The following is a 14,992-nucleotide window of genomic DNA, read 5'->3' as shown; positions in this document are numbered from 1 at the left end:
CGAAGCCCATGGACTGGAAGAACGTCGAATAATGCCCAGTTGCAGCATGTTGTGAAATTCCTTTTTAGCGAGGCTGAGTTTCTCGGGAGGGAGACGACGAGCGCGAGAGTGCACGGGTGGGTCGTTAGTGGGAATGAAATGCTGAACTCCATGCTTGGGAAGCGACTGTGAAAAGTGGGGAGTTGTTATTCCTGGGAACTCGGCTAATAGTCGAGCATAGACAGATGTGCCCGAGGAAACAGCATTAAGGTTCGGCGCTGATTGGGAGGCCTTGCCAAGTGCGACGCTGGAGAAAGTTTCGGCATTGATGAGGCGTCGGTGCTTGAGGTCAACTAAAAGGGAATGTGCCCTCAGAAAGTCGGCGCCGAGCAGCGGTCGAGAAACTTCGGCAAGTACAAATTTCCATTGAAATTTGCCGGAAGGTAAATGCATGGATACCAGACGTGAACCGTACGTCGGGATATGGGTGCCGTTAGCAGCAACGAGGGTTTTGCCGGGAGTATTGGTGCGGCGCTCTAATCCCGTGGGAGGTATGACGCTTATCTCTGCGCCAGTATCAACAAGAAAATTCCGACCTGCTGAGCTATCCCAGACAAAGAAAAGGTTGCCAATTGCGCCGGCCATCGTGGCAGTTAGGGATGACCGGCTTCCTCGTTTCCCTGCTGTGCGAGTGCACAAGGGTGACGACACTTAATCGCATCTCTGCCAAAACGACGATGATAAAAGCAGAGGGACTTTGTGTCAGGCATCGCCTGTGGTGAAGCTGTTCGAGACTTCCTACCTCGTTTTTTATGCTGGTCGTGAGAAAACTCATTGCGCCGAACGTTGGACAGTGCGGGTTCCGTAGGCGTCTGATTACCGGACCATATCGCATCAGCTTTGCGGGCCAAGAGCCGTGAGTCGCTAATTTCCTCTCCGCTCAGCCGTGTGCGGATATACTCAGGCAATCGCTCCAAAAACAGTTGTTGGAAAACAAAACATTCCTTTGCATCGCCAAGTAATGCAAGCATATCATCCATTAAAGCGGATGGCATTCTGTCGCCCAAAGAAGGCATGTGAAGCAACCGCATGGCCCTCTGCGGGCGCGAAAGACAAAAGGTTTCTACCAAACGTGCCTTGATAGTCTCGTATTTGTCTGCTTCTGGCGGGTTTTCTAGCAGGTCAATAAGACGATTGGCTGTGTCCTGATCCAGAGCCGAAACGACATAATAGTACTTCGTTAGATCTCCTTTAATGCTTTTTAGAGCGAACTGTGCCTCCGCTTGCTGAAACCAAACTCGTGGCTGAGCTGTCCAAAACGTAGGTAACTTTACTGCTACTGCATTCTCTGAGTTTGTGGCTTCTGTCATAATGCAAAAATAACGTTTTTGCACGCTTGGGGTCACCAAATGTAGCGAGGTGTTTATTCGAGGTACATCGTAATAGAATAACACAATGAGCGAATACGCAGCATAAGACGAGAGTCAGAGAAAGAAGGCAATCTGTCCGGTTCGCTGTAGTATGAAGGCACACGATATAACGGTAGTGAGAGAGGCCGCTACAATGTGTTATTTTTCTCTACCCACAGTATCATTTTGGACACAAAATGGCTCCATAGGCTTTATTGCATAGCAATCGGTTGAATAACTTGTGTTTTACATAGACTTTGTTGCCAACAAGGCAATAGCCGTGCAACGTTGATTGAACGATGGGCCGAAGATTCTGTTGACTGAAAATTCTTTAAAGATTAGGACATTTTGACGACGTTCCAGTTTCGGTTTCAAACCCATTGAGGCAAGTTCAAAACGTTGCTAGTTGAAAATATCTTTGTGTCAACCTCGTGGTTGGACGCACTGCAGCTAAATCGGTCGGGTTAAGATTTTATTGCAGACATGATTTTTGCACAACATAGAATTCACTGCTTTGGGGCAAAAAAACAAACACATGCATTACATAAATGTGTAGAAACAATATACGTTTAAAAAAACAAACAAAATAATATGACAGAATGTCATACTGGTCTTTAAGCAATCATAAATGCATAAAGACAATGTAAGAGCTGTTGTGCAACAAAAAGTTTGCAAAATGTGGAAAAACTAAACCAAAGTAAAATTTGCGATAGTCACTTTCAATAAAGGAAAAGTTGCTACAAAATTTGTGATTTCATCCACGAAAGTAAGTCAAGTAAAACATTTGACTTTAGTTGGTAAATTGGTAAGTCATTTGCATCATAGCATTTACTGGTCTTTTGTTGATTGGTTTTCCATCAAAATGAGAAAACTCCAAAGAGCAAAGTTTGAACAAACCATTTAAATCTGGTTAAATTGTCTGTAATGCCGTACTTTGAAGTGAGGTGTATGGAGTAAAGAGCCTCTGCAAAATGTATCAGAAGTGCACAGTGATATATAACCTGTATAGCTGAGGGGTGAGTGTAGACAAGTAACCGGTAGAGAGCACCAACAGGTCCCATGTGTTTGTCCGGGACAGATTGAGGTCTGTAACAACCGCAATGACATAAAAACATTCCTGCAAGAACCAGAAACATCCACAAAATATGTGGAGACTTGAAAAATGTTGCTGATTCCAGTTTTGTCATCTCTGATTTTTCTCAATTTAACACATTTTTAGGATAGTATAAAATATTTTACAAAGACCTGAATACAGAAGTGAAAAGTGATATTGTGATAAATGTTTAGTACCACTCACATTTATAGTTGTTAGAAGCGACATGCTTTATTGATTAAAATCGTTTTTCAAAAAACTAAATTTATTGCTTCACTGTTTAATAAGCGGTAAAATGAAAAATTTGATCATGAACATTACTGCCAGAGTACTGGTGTATATAGAATACTGATGATGACAACAGAGATTGTCGAAACGTCTGAACGATGTATTCAATATACACCACTATCTTGGCAGTAATGTTTATGAATAAATTACTTTCAAGTTCGTGCATAGTGTTCCTAAAAATGAAAAATATTAATGAAAAGCATGTTGCATGTTTGTCAGTTAGTATATACTGTATATTGCAAGTATTATAATCATACCATGTTATTGCTTTACAACAAAGTTATACACCATCATACCATGTTATTGCTTTACAACAAAGTTATACACCATTAAATTGAATATAGTGAAAACATAAATGTTAGTACCAAGTACTTCATAATAATAAAAATAATAAAAAAATGATACAGCAAAGTTGTTGTACAACTGGGGGAACATTTTCAAGTTAAAATATTTTAAAAATATAAAAAGAAGTGTGAGCATTCAAAATATATGAGTAAAAAATGTAAAAACTTTTAGAAAGTTGATCTAAAAATGAAGTGCTGTTAAATGGATTTCAACACACCAATTAATAGAGAAAGTGCACAAACACATCTAAATCACTTTTTGTAGCATTCTAAAAAACCAAAGTTAGTAAATAGCGACCAACAACATTAATATAAATTGTAGACATGGAATATATACATAATAATCATCAATTGATTAAAGAAAGCAGGTTTTTTTCCTTTTGATAATGAACTTGTGAAAATGAACAACAAATTAGGCGGGAATTTGACCTGGAAGTCATTACAACACAACGTTTGGTTGACCTAATGATGATTAATTCAATACAAAAATCAGACACATGATATACATACACAAACTAAACCAAAGTTTGTAGTAACTTTACTCTGCTCGTTTTTCAAAGTGTTTCTTCAACATTGTCCATGATGAAAATCCACAAACAAGACTCTGCAGAAACCACTTCATCTTGGTGACTGTGTCTGTTATTCCATATTGGTTTGTCAGATGTAGAGTGTACAATGCCCCGATCAAATGAATAACGAGCACCACTTGGTAAACAATTCTTGGCCCCATGGATGTTCGTAAGCCAACCATCGATAAAATGTTCCAACAGGGCCCATGTACTGATCTGGCATTGCTTTCTGGTTGTAACTTGCGAAATGAAGCAATGCAAACAAAAAAATTGATCCAATCCATATCAAAAGTGACACACTTTTAAAATATGCAACAGATGATTTACCGTTAACCATGCTTAAATTTTTTTAAGGCTTTCTTGAAACCTAAATAACACAGAATTGTCACTATCTGTTTGGAGCAAATAGGTTTCATTGCAGCAGATAGGATTAATTAAAATGTGTATTAAGCAGTATAATGGTGCTGAAACATATTAATGAATGCATGATTTATGTAGGTCAGTTAGTGTATTATAATTATACATGTCCACGCTATTGCTTTACACAAATTTATACATTAATAAATTGAACTAAATATATACTGTACCACATAAATGTTAATACCAAATACTGCATAATAATTGCAATTATGAAATGGAACTGCAAAAGTTTTAGTAGAACTGGGTATGAACATTTTCAATTTGAATTTTTTTATGTTTTGTCAGAGCAAAAAAATTAAAACCTTTAAATCGATAAAAAATTAAGTGCTGTTATATTGATTTCAACGCACTAATTAATAAAGAAATAGAGAAAGTGCATGAAAACATTTGATTCACTTTTTGTAGCATTTGAAAAAAAACAAAAGTAGTAAATTGTAACCAAGAACATTAATATAATTTGTAGACATGAAATATATACAATATTTACCAGAATAAAGGTGTTTTTTTCATTTTTTACCATTGACATTCTATAGTACATAAGTTTTCTATTACTAAGTCGACAATGTACTCAAGAGTGAACATAAAACCAAATAATAACCCAACGAGGCAGGAAATTTGTCTCGGAAGTAATTAACAATATAATGCAGGTGTGGTGGGTCTAGTAATTATGATCAATTAATCACAAAAATCTGAAACATGATTTACATACAAATACTGAACCATACTTCATCGGTGGTTAAGTTTAGTCTCGTTTTTTAAAGTTTTTTTTCAACAACATCCACGACGAAAACCCACAAACTAGGGTTTGCAGAAACCACTTTATCTTGGCTACTGTGTCCGTTATTCCGTATCGGTTTGTCAGATGTAGAGTGTAAAAACCCTCAAGGACATGAGTGACCATCAACAAATGATAACCAACTCTTGAGCCCCACGGATGTCCGTAAGCCAACCATCTGTAAACTGTTCCGACAGGGCCCAAAAAATGAAGCAATGCAGGGCAAAATGAAGCAATGCAAACAATGAAATAGAAGCGATCCATATCAAAAGTGACACACTTTTGAAATATGCAGCAGATGATTTTCCGTTTACCATGTTTAATTTTTTTTTGTTAACAGTTTTACTGAAACCAAAAAAAAGTTGCATGTTTAGCAGAACGTTTTGTTACAAGTTTGCTGGTGGCAAAAATGACAAAATTAAGCTAAACAACTTGTCAAAAAATGCAACAGACGTTTAATAACTTAACTGCAAAACAAAAATTCCACATTGTAGTGAGAAAAACATAGTACAAAGTAAGTATGTACAAAAACATGTGTTGTCAGTCAAAAGACTCTCAGAAGATTGTTTACAAACAACTGTCCAGTACCAAAGAACACACGGACTTAAAAAGTATTCTAATCATAAACATTACTGCCAAACTACTTGTGTATATAGAGTGCAACCTGCACTGATGATGACAACAGCGATTGCTGAATTTTTTATTCTAATAATTTATTCTATATACACCAGTACGTTGGTGGTTTTGTCCAAGATTAAATTGTCCAGTACCATGTTTACAGAATTTGCTTTTGGCCTGAAACACTAAACCTAACACAGAATTTGTACCAAGTCACAATCTGTTTATAGCAGATAGGTTTAAATAATTCCTACTTGAGTGCAATCATTCTGAGGACAATTTCGCTTTTTAGCCAATTGGTAGCTGTGCTTCTAGATTAGGCACCAGCACACATTTACAAATGTTCAGAACAGAGTAGTGGGGATGACCAAATAATCCATAGTTTTGATGGTGACAAAAGTTTCCATTAAGTCTTGTTTGTGATTCGTCAACCTCAGTGTCGTAATTCTGATCTCAAATCCAACCTCTTTTCGACCACAGGTAAATAGATCAACCAAGGTCAATTGACAGTTTCAATCGACATCATCAAGGTCAAGGTCATCCATATGCACAACGACCTCATCTTCGTCATTGTCCGATGTTTCTTCATGTTGGAAGTCTGTTACTCCTTCAGGGTGGGCTTGTGTGTGTGAATGAGAATTTTCCATTGTTAAACCACCACCACCACCACCGTATTTTGCCAGAAGTCGCTCGGCTGCCAGCTCAGCTTGTTGCTTCTAATAAAGGAATTTTCCAATTAAATTCTTGTTGTTTCTAAACCTGAGTACTTAGGGCAGTCAAAGCTAGTAAATAGCAAACTGGTTAATCACAAATTTCGCTTGATGGGTTGGGATTGTAAATCATAAAACTTATTAGTCATGAAGAAAAACTGGTTAATTTCATGAAAACTATTGCAACAATGATGTGCACTCAACCAAATTTATCTGCGTCTTTGCCATGACATTTTGCAAAGCTTGGTTTAGTTATTTTCTGTAACATTCTGTTTTCTGTAGAAGTATAATGTAGCAACTCATATTTACAAATATATTTCTGTTTGGTTCAGTGTTTAGAATAAAATAAAAGTCACCTTCACAATAGCTTGTTGCTGCATATGAAGCGTTCTGCATTCATCAACAGAAATCAACTTTGTCAGTTTTCCTGGTGATGGAGATTTAGGGCTCAGAATTTGTTCTAAAACAACAACAACATATTTCTCAAACTTTATCAAAATAAAATCCCATCTACACATTTGTCACAGTCTGTTTAATAACTGGTTTTTAATGCTTGCAAGTTGAATTACTTATTCACAGCACCATGCATTTAGATAATTGCTCAAAACTCTACAAGAACAAGCATGTGCACAACTCAAAGTCCAAACGTGAAAGTAAATAATTACGCAAAAAAATTTTGAAACATAAAGGCTTACAATGCCGGAAACATGCAAACACCAAAAAAGTGATTAAGTTGCAACAGCTCAAAAGCATTTCAATTTTTATGCAAAATCTCATTTGTAGCAAATTCACCTGTAACAGGGCGTTCTGCTGTCGTTGTTGGTGCAGAAAGTTTAATTTGGGAAACACTGTTTTCCCCCAGATGTTGAGATTCCTTCTCTAACTGTCTGCAAACACAAATTCACAACCAGAGTTACCAAACCATTCAAATGACAATAGGCCATCACTATTCTAACCATCTGATTTGTGCTAAACATAAAACTAAAGAAACAAACAACTTAATTTCACAGTTAAGCATGTGTGGTATATTTTTAATTAGTTTGTGTATTTTATCTTGTAAACACGTTTTGCTCACAAAAAGTGTGCCATTAAGCTGCATGTTTTCTTGCAAGCCCGTTTAATCATTTCTTATATGTTTTAACTTTACAAAGTTGTAACTTCAAACTAGTTCAACCAATAAAATTCCACTGAGTTAGAGCAACGACCCAAAGTTTCTTGCCCAGAGAAACACAAATTGCCTATTGGATTTTAAGTGGATTGATACAGCGATGTAAAGAATAGAAACATTGCAATACCTGTTTAAAACAAACTTAGATTTTGATCGTTTGGCGTTTGCTTGTTTCACAACATCGTAAAACGGACCTTCATGGATCGACATTTCATTGAATCCTCTTTCCACAATTTTCAGTTCATCCACATTCATTTTCTAAAACAAACTTATATTTAAGCAGCAATGCAACCTCAACACATGTAGTATGAAATATGTACTTTGGCATCTCCACTTTCGCAACTATTTTGTGTTTCCAACATTTCTTCATCCTTGGCTGATGATACATATTCATTTTCCTGTCAGTTAACAGTGAATAAAAAATTACACCACAATCATATCGGTACCGCCGATACCCATAAACATAACTTACATTTTCAACAGCCATTGTACAGGTTTGCAATTCCACATGGCTGTTGCTTTCTGCATCAATTTCTTGCAATCTTGTTTTCAATTGTGAAGCTTTTATTTTAATCTTTTTGCCTCCATCAGGTAATTTTGAAATAAACTGTCTAAAACAAAGTTTGAAACACATTGTAATGATGTTACATTACTAGGCTAACCAATATGGCCTGTGTCTTGCCACCAGCTCCAGTGATTGGACTTCAAAGGTCGAAGAGTGTACACTGCCTTTATCTTAATTAACATTTATACAGTATGCTGTTTACATAGTATGCTGATCATTTTAACAATAACAGCAATTTGATCTATACTGTCGTTTGGGTTCCTGTGGCCATTATTTGGACGCTCCATCATTTTGACCAGCCGAAGCTTGTTTAAATCTTTTACATTTTACAACATGTGTTTCCAGTTATAATTTTTTTGCAACACGGCCGTGAAATTCGCAACTACCAAATGGAAATACCCTGAAATCAGCGGCTGTCCCCATTGGTAAACTTTTATTTGCAATATTTGTTTACAACTTTTCTACTAATGTCGCACTGATTTTTGTGTTTTAAAACCTATGCAACTTTACAAAAATATGTTGTTTATACCATTTTTAATTAAGTATTTGGGTGGTAAGTTTCAACCAGTGGTGGGATTCAGCCGGTTCACACCGGTTCTAACGAACCATCTCACGAAATTTTATGAGATCAGCGAACTGGTTGCATATTTCTAAAATGTTTCCGAATTCAAACCAAAGGGCTTTTTAAGCCAATCACAAAGCGGGTTTTCCTGGGTCATGTGAGTTTATAACCAATCAGCGTAGTGGATTGATTAAACCAATCAGACGACACCTTGCATAGTAACCAGTCGATCTGCCTCGAGGTACTATGTTTAAAAGTGAATATTGTGCGGTAAATTCCATCCTTACTATAGTTTGTTTGTTGCAAGAAAGTGGGTCATGACTTTCAAAAAACAACCGAGCTAGTAAACCGCCAATAGTTGCGTCATAGACTTTTTACTCTGCGTTTCTAGTGTCAGCTGTCGTGTTTCACCGGATGAGCGAGCGCGCTCGCGCTCGTTAGATTTATACAGGCATTGTTCGTTTTACGTGGAATTCCAAAGGAAGTGTCGTTATTAAAGACTTTTTAAAACGAGAAAACTTATTATAACATTTTTTGTTGCTGTGAAGTTTCTATGGATGAGTTAAAAACGCGTCGTCTACCAGCTGTGGTAAATCGCTGGATGAGCGAACGCGCGTCGCGCTCGATTGCGTATCGGATGAGCGGCGCGTCTCGTGCGCGGCGCTCGTGCGCGCGCGGCGTTTCGAATACGTAATCCCGGCAGAGATTGGTTTTTCGTTTCGATCTTTTTTATTTCTCTCACACACACGCGTAAGCACAATTAGAGAAGCTTTTAAAAAAGTTGTTGCACGAAGCGATCGTTTGCACGGTAATTACTTGAAAAACAGTCTACAAAATCGTCAAGCGATATGTCACGCGCCATGGCCATAAGAAAACAATCTAAGTCAAAAAATATTACAATAAGTGTTATCCGGATTAGGGTTAGAACAAATGTTGCAATAAGTTTTATTTGGGTTCTATGCACAGCTGTTTTGTGTTTGTTCGCGTCAAACCAATTAAAGCTTTAATTAGGCGGATATGACGATCCAGTTTATATGGAAACTCGCGCTGGTAGCAATTTTGCTGAAACCTGATAGCGCGTTTCCTATGTCGCTCACTGACTTTGCATACTTAAAAGGTTCATGCAAGTACGAAGACAGATACATACAATACATGTCAAAGTAAACAATTAATATTTTTGATCGATATAAAAGTTTATAAATATGCATGCAATGCGACGATTCAAATATCTAACGGCTCAGTTAAAATTCCATTAAACAAGACTTTTCGTTTAAACAAGACTTTTCGTTTTTTCGAATAAATAGTTTGGGCCTTTTTGTAAGGGTTACAAGCAATTTTTTCACGCTTCTACGCATGCAACCTTGGTTGCTGACAGTAAAGCCGTTTTGTGTTTTACCGTCCAAGCCATCTTTACCCTGCAATTTAACTTTTTCTAAATTACTATTGTCAGCCGAAAATTTCAATTTGCAGCATGGTTGCATAAACCATTGTAGCCATGTCGGTTGCAAAAATGAAATCGTGTGGTATGATTACCCTAGGTGTCAACTCTTACCCTTAATCCGACTCTCGGCCTAAATCCTTACGTTTGGTAAGATACACCAACACTGGGTCTTAACATTTAAGCGTCTTGTGTTAAGATCCCCCAAAGGGCTGGGCTTAGCCTCAAATCCCTCATATTGTTTGTTTGTTAATTATGTCAACGGTAGTTCAAGATCTGTACAAATGTTGTGTGGACCTCCACAACAGGCATATTGGGTTGAAATATTTTTTCTTCAGTACATAATTTTATTTTAAGGAGAGATAACAGATAACAGCAAATGGTCAACAAATTGGACAAACTTTTTCATCTTGAATATTCAATAAATTATTTGTAACTAATTTCAGTTTATCAGCAAATATAATTAAATTCCTGCGATGTGGACCAAACAAAACGTCATCGTGGACCAGTTGAAAACCACCGCTCTGAGGAGTATTGAAAGAAACAAAACAATTTGCGTAACAGAAAATGGTTTAAAAGCACTGGTGTAAGTGACGTTTGTCTTTTGTGGTGAAATATTCTGTCATACAACCTTTAACGTTCGCTCGCAAACAAATGGTTTGTCGGAGACAGAGTCTTATCATATATTCCACTCAAGAGAGGGCGGATATTAATCAGTTAAGTTTGATTGAAAGGTTAAATATCGGAGTCAACAAACCGTCTTATGTCGTGTGGATCATGTTAGTACTGCCGCAGTTAGTGAGGGTTCGTTCACTGTGCGTGTGGGGGATAAAATTGATGTTAAGTTCAACTTAGTTTCTGTTTTCTTTTGTAAATACAGTAAGCCTCGGTTAATACGGACCCGTTTGCTTCTGTGGGAACGAATTTGTGAAAATAAAAACCAAGATTTGACAACTTTTATGCTGGTTAGAAGTATTTTTTTAGAAATGAATCTTCTGGTTTAGCGGTAGAAAATTAAAAAATATCTCCGGATTAGGCGAAGATCCGGATTAACCGATGTCGATCAGTTACAGCTTTACCAATCTGCAGAATTTGTATCTCAAGTTTTGTCCGAATTAAGTGAAGAATCGGATTAACCGAATCCGGGTTAACCGAATCCGGATTAATCGAGGCGTGCTGTATAACGGCTTAACAGAAGCTGCAATAATAGGATTGGGAGGATTTAAAATCGTCAGAAAATTTACAAATTTTAATAAGCGGCCTAATTTTTTTTTGACTTTTTGTGCAAGGTTTACAATAATGTTGTAGTTTTTTTATTTATTTATGTGGATGAAAAATGGCTCCTGAATCGACATGTTTCGGCGAATTTAAAATTGGACAGATTTCGCAAATTACGCACAGTGGGTTGAAATGGGGAAGTAATTCGAAAACGTTCTTATGGGTAAATTGATTTGATGAAGCTTTTCATAAAAAGGCTACTCATAAAAACAAATGCGACTTTCATTCGCAGCACTAGAAGTTCGAATTTGAAAAATTCAAAAATGAATTTATGGTGGTGCTCTTTGATCGTGTCGCTCGTTGCTAGGGTTACCGTTGCCATGGAAAACGATGAGGCCTTTGTGGTCAACATGCATTCAGAATCGATAAACGAAAAGGTGGGAAGGGGATTTTTTGCCGTTTTGGCTTTTAATAGTAATTGCTGCTAGTTGATAATGTCTGGGTTTAGAACATTATATTTTTTGAGAAAAGGCGAAAAGTATCGTTAGCGTAGATTTGATGATATAAGCCAAATACATGTTTATAAAGGGTTTTAGGTTTTAAAATATATGTGATGATAAAGTTTAAAACTAAAAAAACAAATCAATTTAGCTTCTTTTAAATTGGAAAATAAAACTCATCAACTTCAGTTTTGGGTGGAATCACACGATTATCAAGTTTTGGCAAAAAAAATCCGCTGTGGTGGCTTTGAAGTAGTCTTTGCGTTGCGCATAAACGCTTGTTTGTTGCGTAACAACTAACAAGAATTTCAAAAGCTCTTGTGACATTGTTCGGTGTAAAAACAAAATATTTACTATTTTTGTGGCAAAATATAAACTTTTTGTTTCCAGTCCAACTCCAGTCAACCAATTCTTCCACCAACTTCGGGAACTTCCCTCAAAATCAACATCAAAAACTTCGGGGAATCCCCTGATGACGTAGGCTTCCACACATTCCTCCCCGATTACGCAGTGATGACGTCATTCACCATGAACACCGAGAATGTGGCGTATCGCGGTAAAAAAGTTCCCCGCGAGGTGGCGCAAAAGATGCATGATCGTGCAGCAGAGGGCGGTCACGTGACAGCAGTACACGCGCCGAAACGTCTGCCAGGTGAGCGGAAGGTTTCGGGTTCGAATTTAGGCCTGATATGTTTGATTCAATGTGTCGGTTGCGAATAGAGATTATATTCGTACCACTTCGTTCGCGAGTGCATGTGGATTTTTATTTTAGTTTTGTTCACTTGTCTGTAGCAAAGATTTTGTCCAACCATTATTGAAAAGTTATTTATAATGGTCGGTCACTGTTGAAAAATATGGTGGTCACAGTTGAATGATTACGACGGTTACGGTTGAATAATTATAACAGTCACGGTTGAATACTTGTAGCTCACATCCCAGTTTTAATTTTTCAGATATTTTCAAGGCTGACATGCAAACAGCGGAAAACACGATTCACATCAAGGGCGGGAAAGAGGTCAAGTTTGACGTTGAATATCAGGAGAGGATCGTCGATATGATGAATGCTGGGGTGAAAATACTCAACAAAGCGCAAGTTGTCGTTGATATGTATGGAGCCAGTGCACAGTATATGATGGGTGAGATACTGTCACCGAATTACCCCAACAATTACCCCAACTCCGCCGATATCGGGTGGCTGGTACGAGTGCCTGACGATAATATCGTGAGACTCGATATCATTGATCACGATATCGAGGATTGTTGCGACCGCCTGACGATTCGCGACGGTTTGAATGGAGCAATGTTAGAGAGCTTGTCAGGCATCAGCACAGAAACTTCCACCTACAAATCCACAGGCAGCAGTATTTCACTCCACTTCATGTCGGATTGCTCCGAACCACGCCGGGGATTCCGAGCCGTCGCATCAGTCGGTGTGATTCCATCCAGCACCGCTAAACCGCCGACCACCGACGTCACCGGTGTCCCTGGTAACGACACTGACGTCACAGCTTGCGTAGGTGGTGATTACGTGTACGTCGATCCGTGGAGTGACGAATACATTACGTCACCCAACTACCCCGGTTACTATGGAGACGATATGAACTGTACGTGGTCTGTGAATAATTATTACGCGGGTTACGACATCGAGCTTAATGTGGATGATCTCGCGCTCAGCTCATACGACGAAGTGCAGCTGTACGACGCACACCGCCACCTGCTGGCGACCTTCACAGGTTGGAGTTACACTTCGCCGATCCGGACCTCTACATCCCGCATGTACGTCGAGTTTTCCTCCGACTCGAGCTACACAAACGCGGATTCAAGTTTCGAGTGCGCGCAATGCCCGTTGCCATGACGACCGACCGGCCCGAGACGACGGGAGCGCCCAGCACCGCGGCTTGTTTGTACGGACAGCACGTGGACATTTACCAGGGCTACGGATATATAACTTCCCCTAATTACCCGTGGAACTATCCCGACAACCAGCAGTGCTCGTGGACGGTTCACAGTCACAACGGCTACAACATTAAACTCACTGTGTTCGACATGCAACTTGCCTCTGGTGATAATGTCACAGTTTTCGACGGTTCTTCGCAATACTCTGATGTCTTGGGAGTTTACCGGGGAAGCTACTACAACGCAGCACCTCTATACTCAAGCGGGTACTACATGCTTATCCGCTTCTGGTCGGACCACTACTACACAAGCACAGGTTTTCAACTAAGATACGAAACATACTACCCTGTCGAGGAGACCACAGAAATACCGGAGGACCCCACCGTTCCCTCATCCAACATCACACATTGCGATTTATCTCACCACCAACAAGGCCCAACTGGAAGCATTTCTTCTCGAAATTACCCCAGTAATTATCCTAATCGCTGGAGCGAATGCTGGTACTTCCCCGAAAATTACGATCACATTCATCTGGCCTTCAACTTTTTCAGCACCCAGCAGAACGCGGATGTCTTGCAGTTGTATTCTCATGATAATTTCCAGCAGTCGTGGTCAGGAAATTATTATTCTGGTTACGCTTCCACTATTTATCCTCCTGGCTGTAGCTCATGCGGTTTATGGATGGTGTTTACAACGGATAGTTCCTATAATTATCCGGGGTTCAACATTACTTACTCTTTGCATTAACCCAAACAGCTTAGGGGGATTTGTGAAGCTTAATCATGTGAATCATGTGAATCATTTAAATCTGTATTTAGGATTCTTGTACAAAAAGGTAAAATAATTTACATAATACATTTATGCACTGCCTTTTTAATCTAATTTTTAATGTGAACGTATGAAGCTCGTTAAAGAACGCGCTTGTGACACTGCGCAATAAATTTTGAATATATTTAATATATTTTTCATGATTTAATCTTATGTGTTTTGCGCGTTTGGAATAATTTGCATTTTACGGCCTAAAGTTACTTATCAGCGGATTCGATATTGAAAGTTGTGTAAACTTGATGTTAATCTGCTAAATATATAATATTTAATTCCAATTCATCGCCCAAAAACATTGTTGTCATTGTCCTTTCAAATATGTGTAGCGTGCGAATTAACAATTGTAGCTGTATTATTTGTACTGTTTGTGTTTAATCTGGCTTTGGGAATGACATAATTGTACGAATGCCTCAAATACATACTAATTCCGACATTTGTGCTAAGGTTAGTGATTATCGCAGTTTGGTGAGTCTTGTTCCGGTCACGGCGAATGTTTGTGTGTGATTGTCATTTAGAAACTTATCATTTTCGGTTTTTATGCAGGTTATGTGCAACTAATCAATCGTGAATAGAAAAATAAACCTACTACTCAAACCTGGCAGAGTTCCGATTCGA

General features: G+C 38.4%; 2 protein-coding genes and 1 pseudogene across 3 annotated transcripts; 1 reads left to right on the top strand and 2 right to left on the bottom strand.

Moving 5' to 3' along the window:
* Nucleotides 1-619: 619 nt before the first annotated feature.
* LOC145229814 (uncharacterized) lies at nucleotides 620-2,246 on the bottom strand. The gene has a single exon (XM_080095146.1). The coding sequence runs from the start codon at nucleotides 1,347-1,349 to the stop codon at nucleotides 633-635; it is 717 nt and encodes a 238-aa protein (XP_079951272.1). The 5' UTR covers nucleotides 1,350-2,246; the 3' UTR covers nucleotides 620-632.
* A 3,260-nt stretch (nucleotides 2,247-5,506) lies between these two features.
* Nucleotides 5,507-8,306, bottom strand: LOC145229810 (uncharacterized). 2 transcript variants are annotated; one of them, XM_080095137.1, is made up of 6 exons: nucleotides 7,846-8,306; nucleotides 7,694-7,771; nucleotides 7,501-7,631; nucleotides 6,998-7,092; nucleotides 6,562-6,665; nucleotides 5,507-6,211 (listed from the first exon to the last, which is right to left on the bottom strand). In XM_080095137.1, exons 1-6 carry the CDS (start codon nucleotides 8,005-8,007, stop codon nucleotides 6,008-6,010), a joined length of 774 nt encoding a protein of 257 aa, XP_079951263.1. In that variant the 5' UTR covers nucleotides 8,008-8,306; the 3' UTR covers nucleotides 5,507-6,007. The 2 variants fall into 2 exon arrangements, with proteins under 2 accessions (XP_079951263.1, XP_079951264.1); XM_080095138.1 differs by lacking the exon at nucleotides 7,694-7,771 and having other exon boundaries at nucleotides 7,846-8,305.
* Nucleotides 8,307-11,530: 3,224 nt separating this feature from the next.
* LOC145229821 (cubilin-like) lies at nucleotides 11,531-14,803 on the top strand (annotated as a pseudogene).
* Nucleotides 14,804-14,992: the final 189 nt, after the last annotated feature.

The sequence above is a fragment of the Phallusia mammillata genome, chromosome 5 (assembly GCF_965637545.1).
Source record: "Phallusia mammillata chromosome 5, kaPhaMamm4.hap1.1, whole genome shotgun sequence".
Lineage (NCBI taxonomy): Eukaryota > Metazoa > Chordata > Ascidiacea > Phlebobranchia > Ascidiidae > Phallusia > Phallusia mammillata.
Note: the sequence above shows the minus strand (reverse complement) of the source record. Positions and strands in the feature narration are given on the sequence as shown.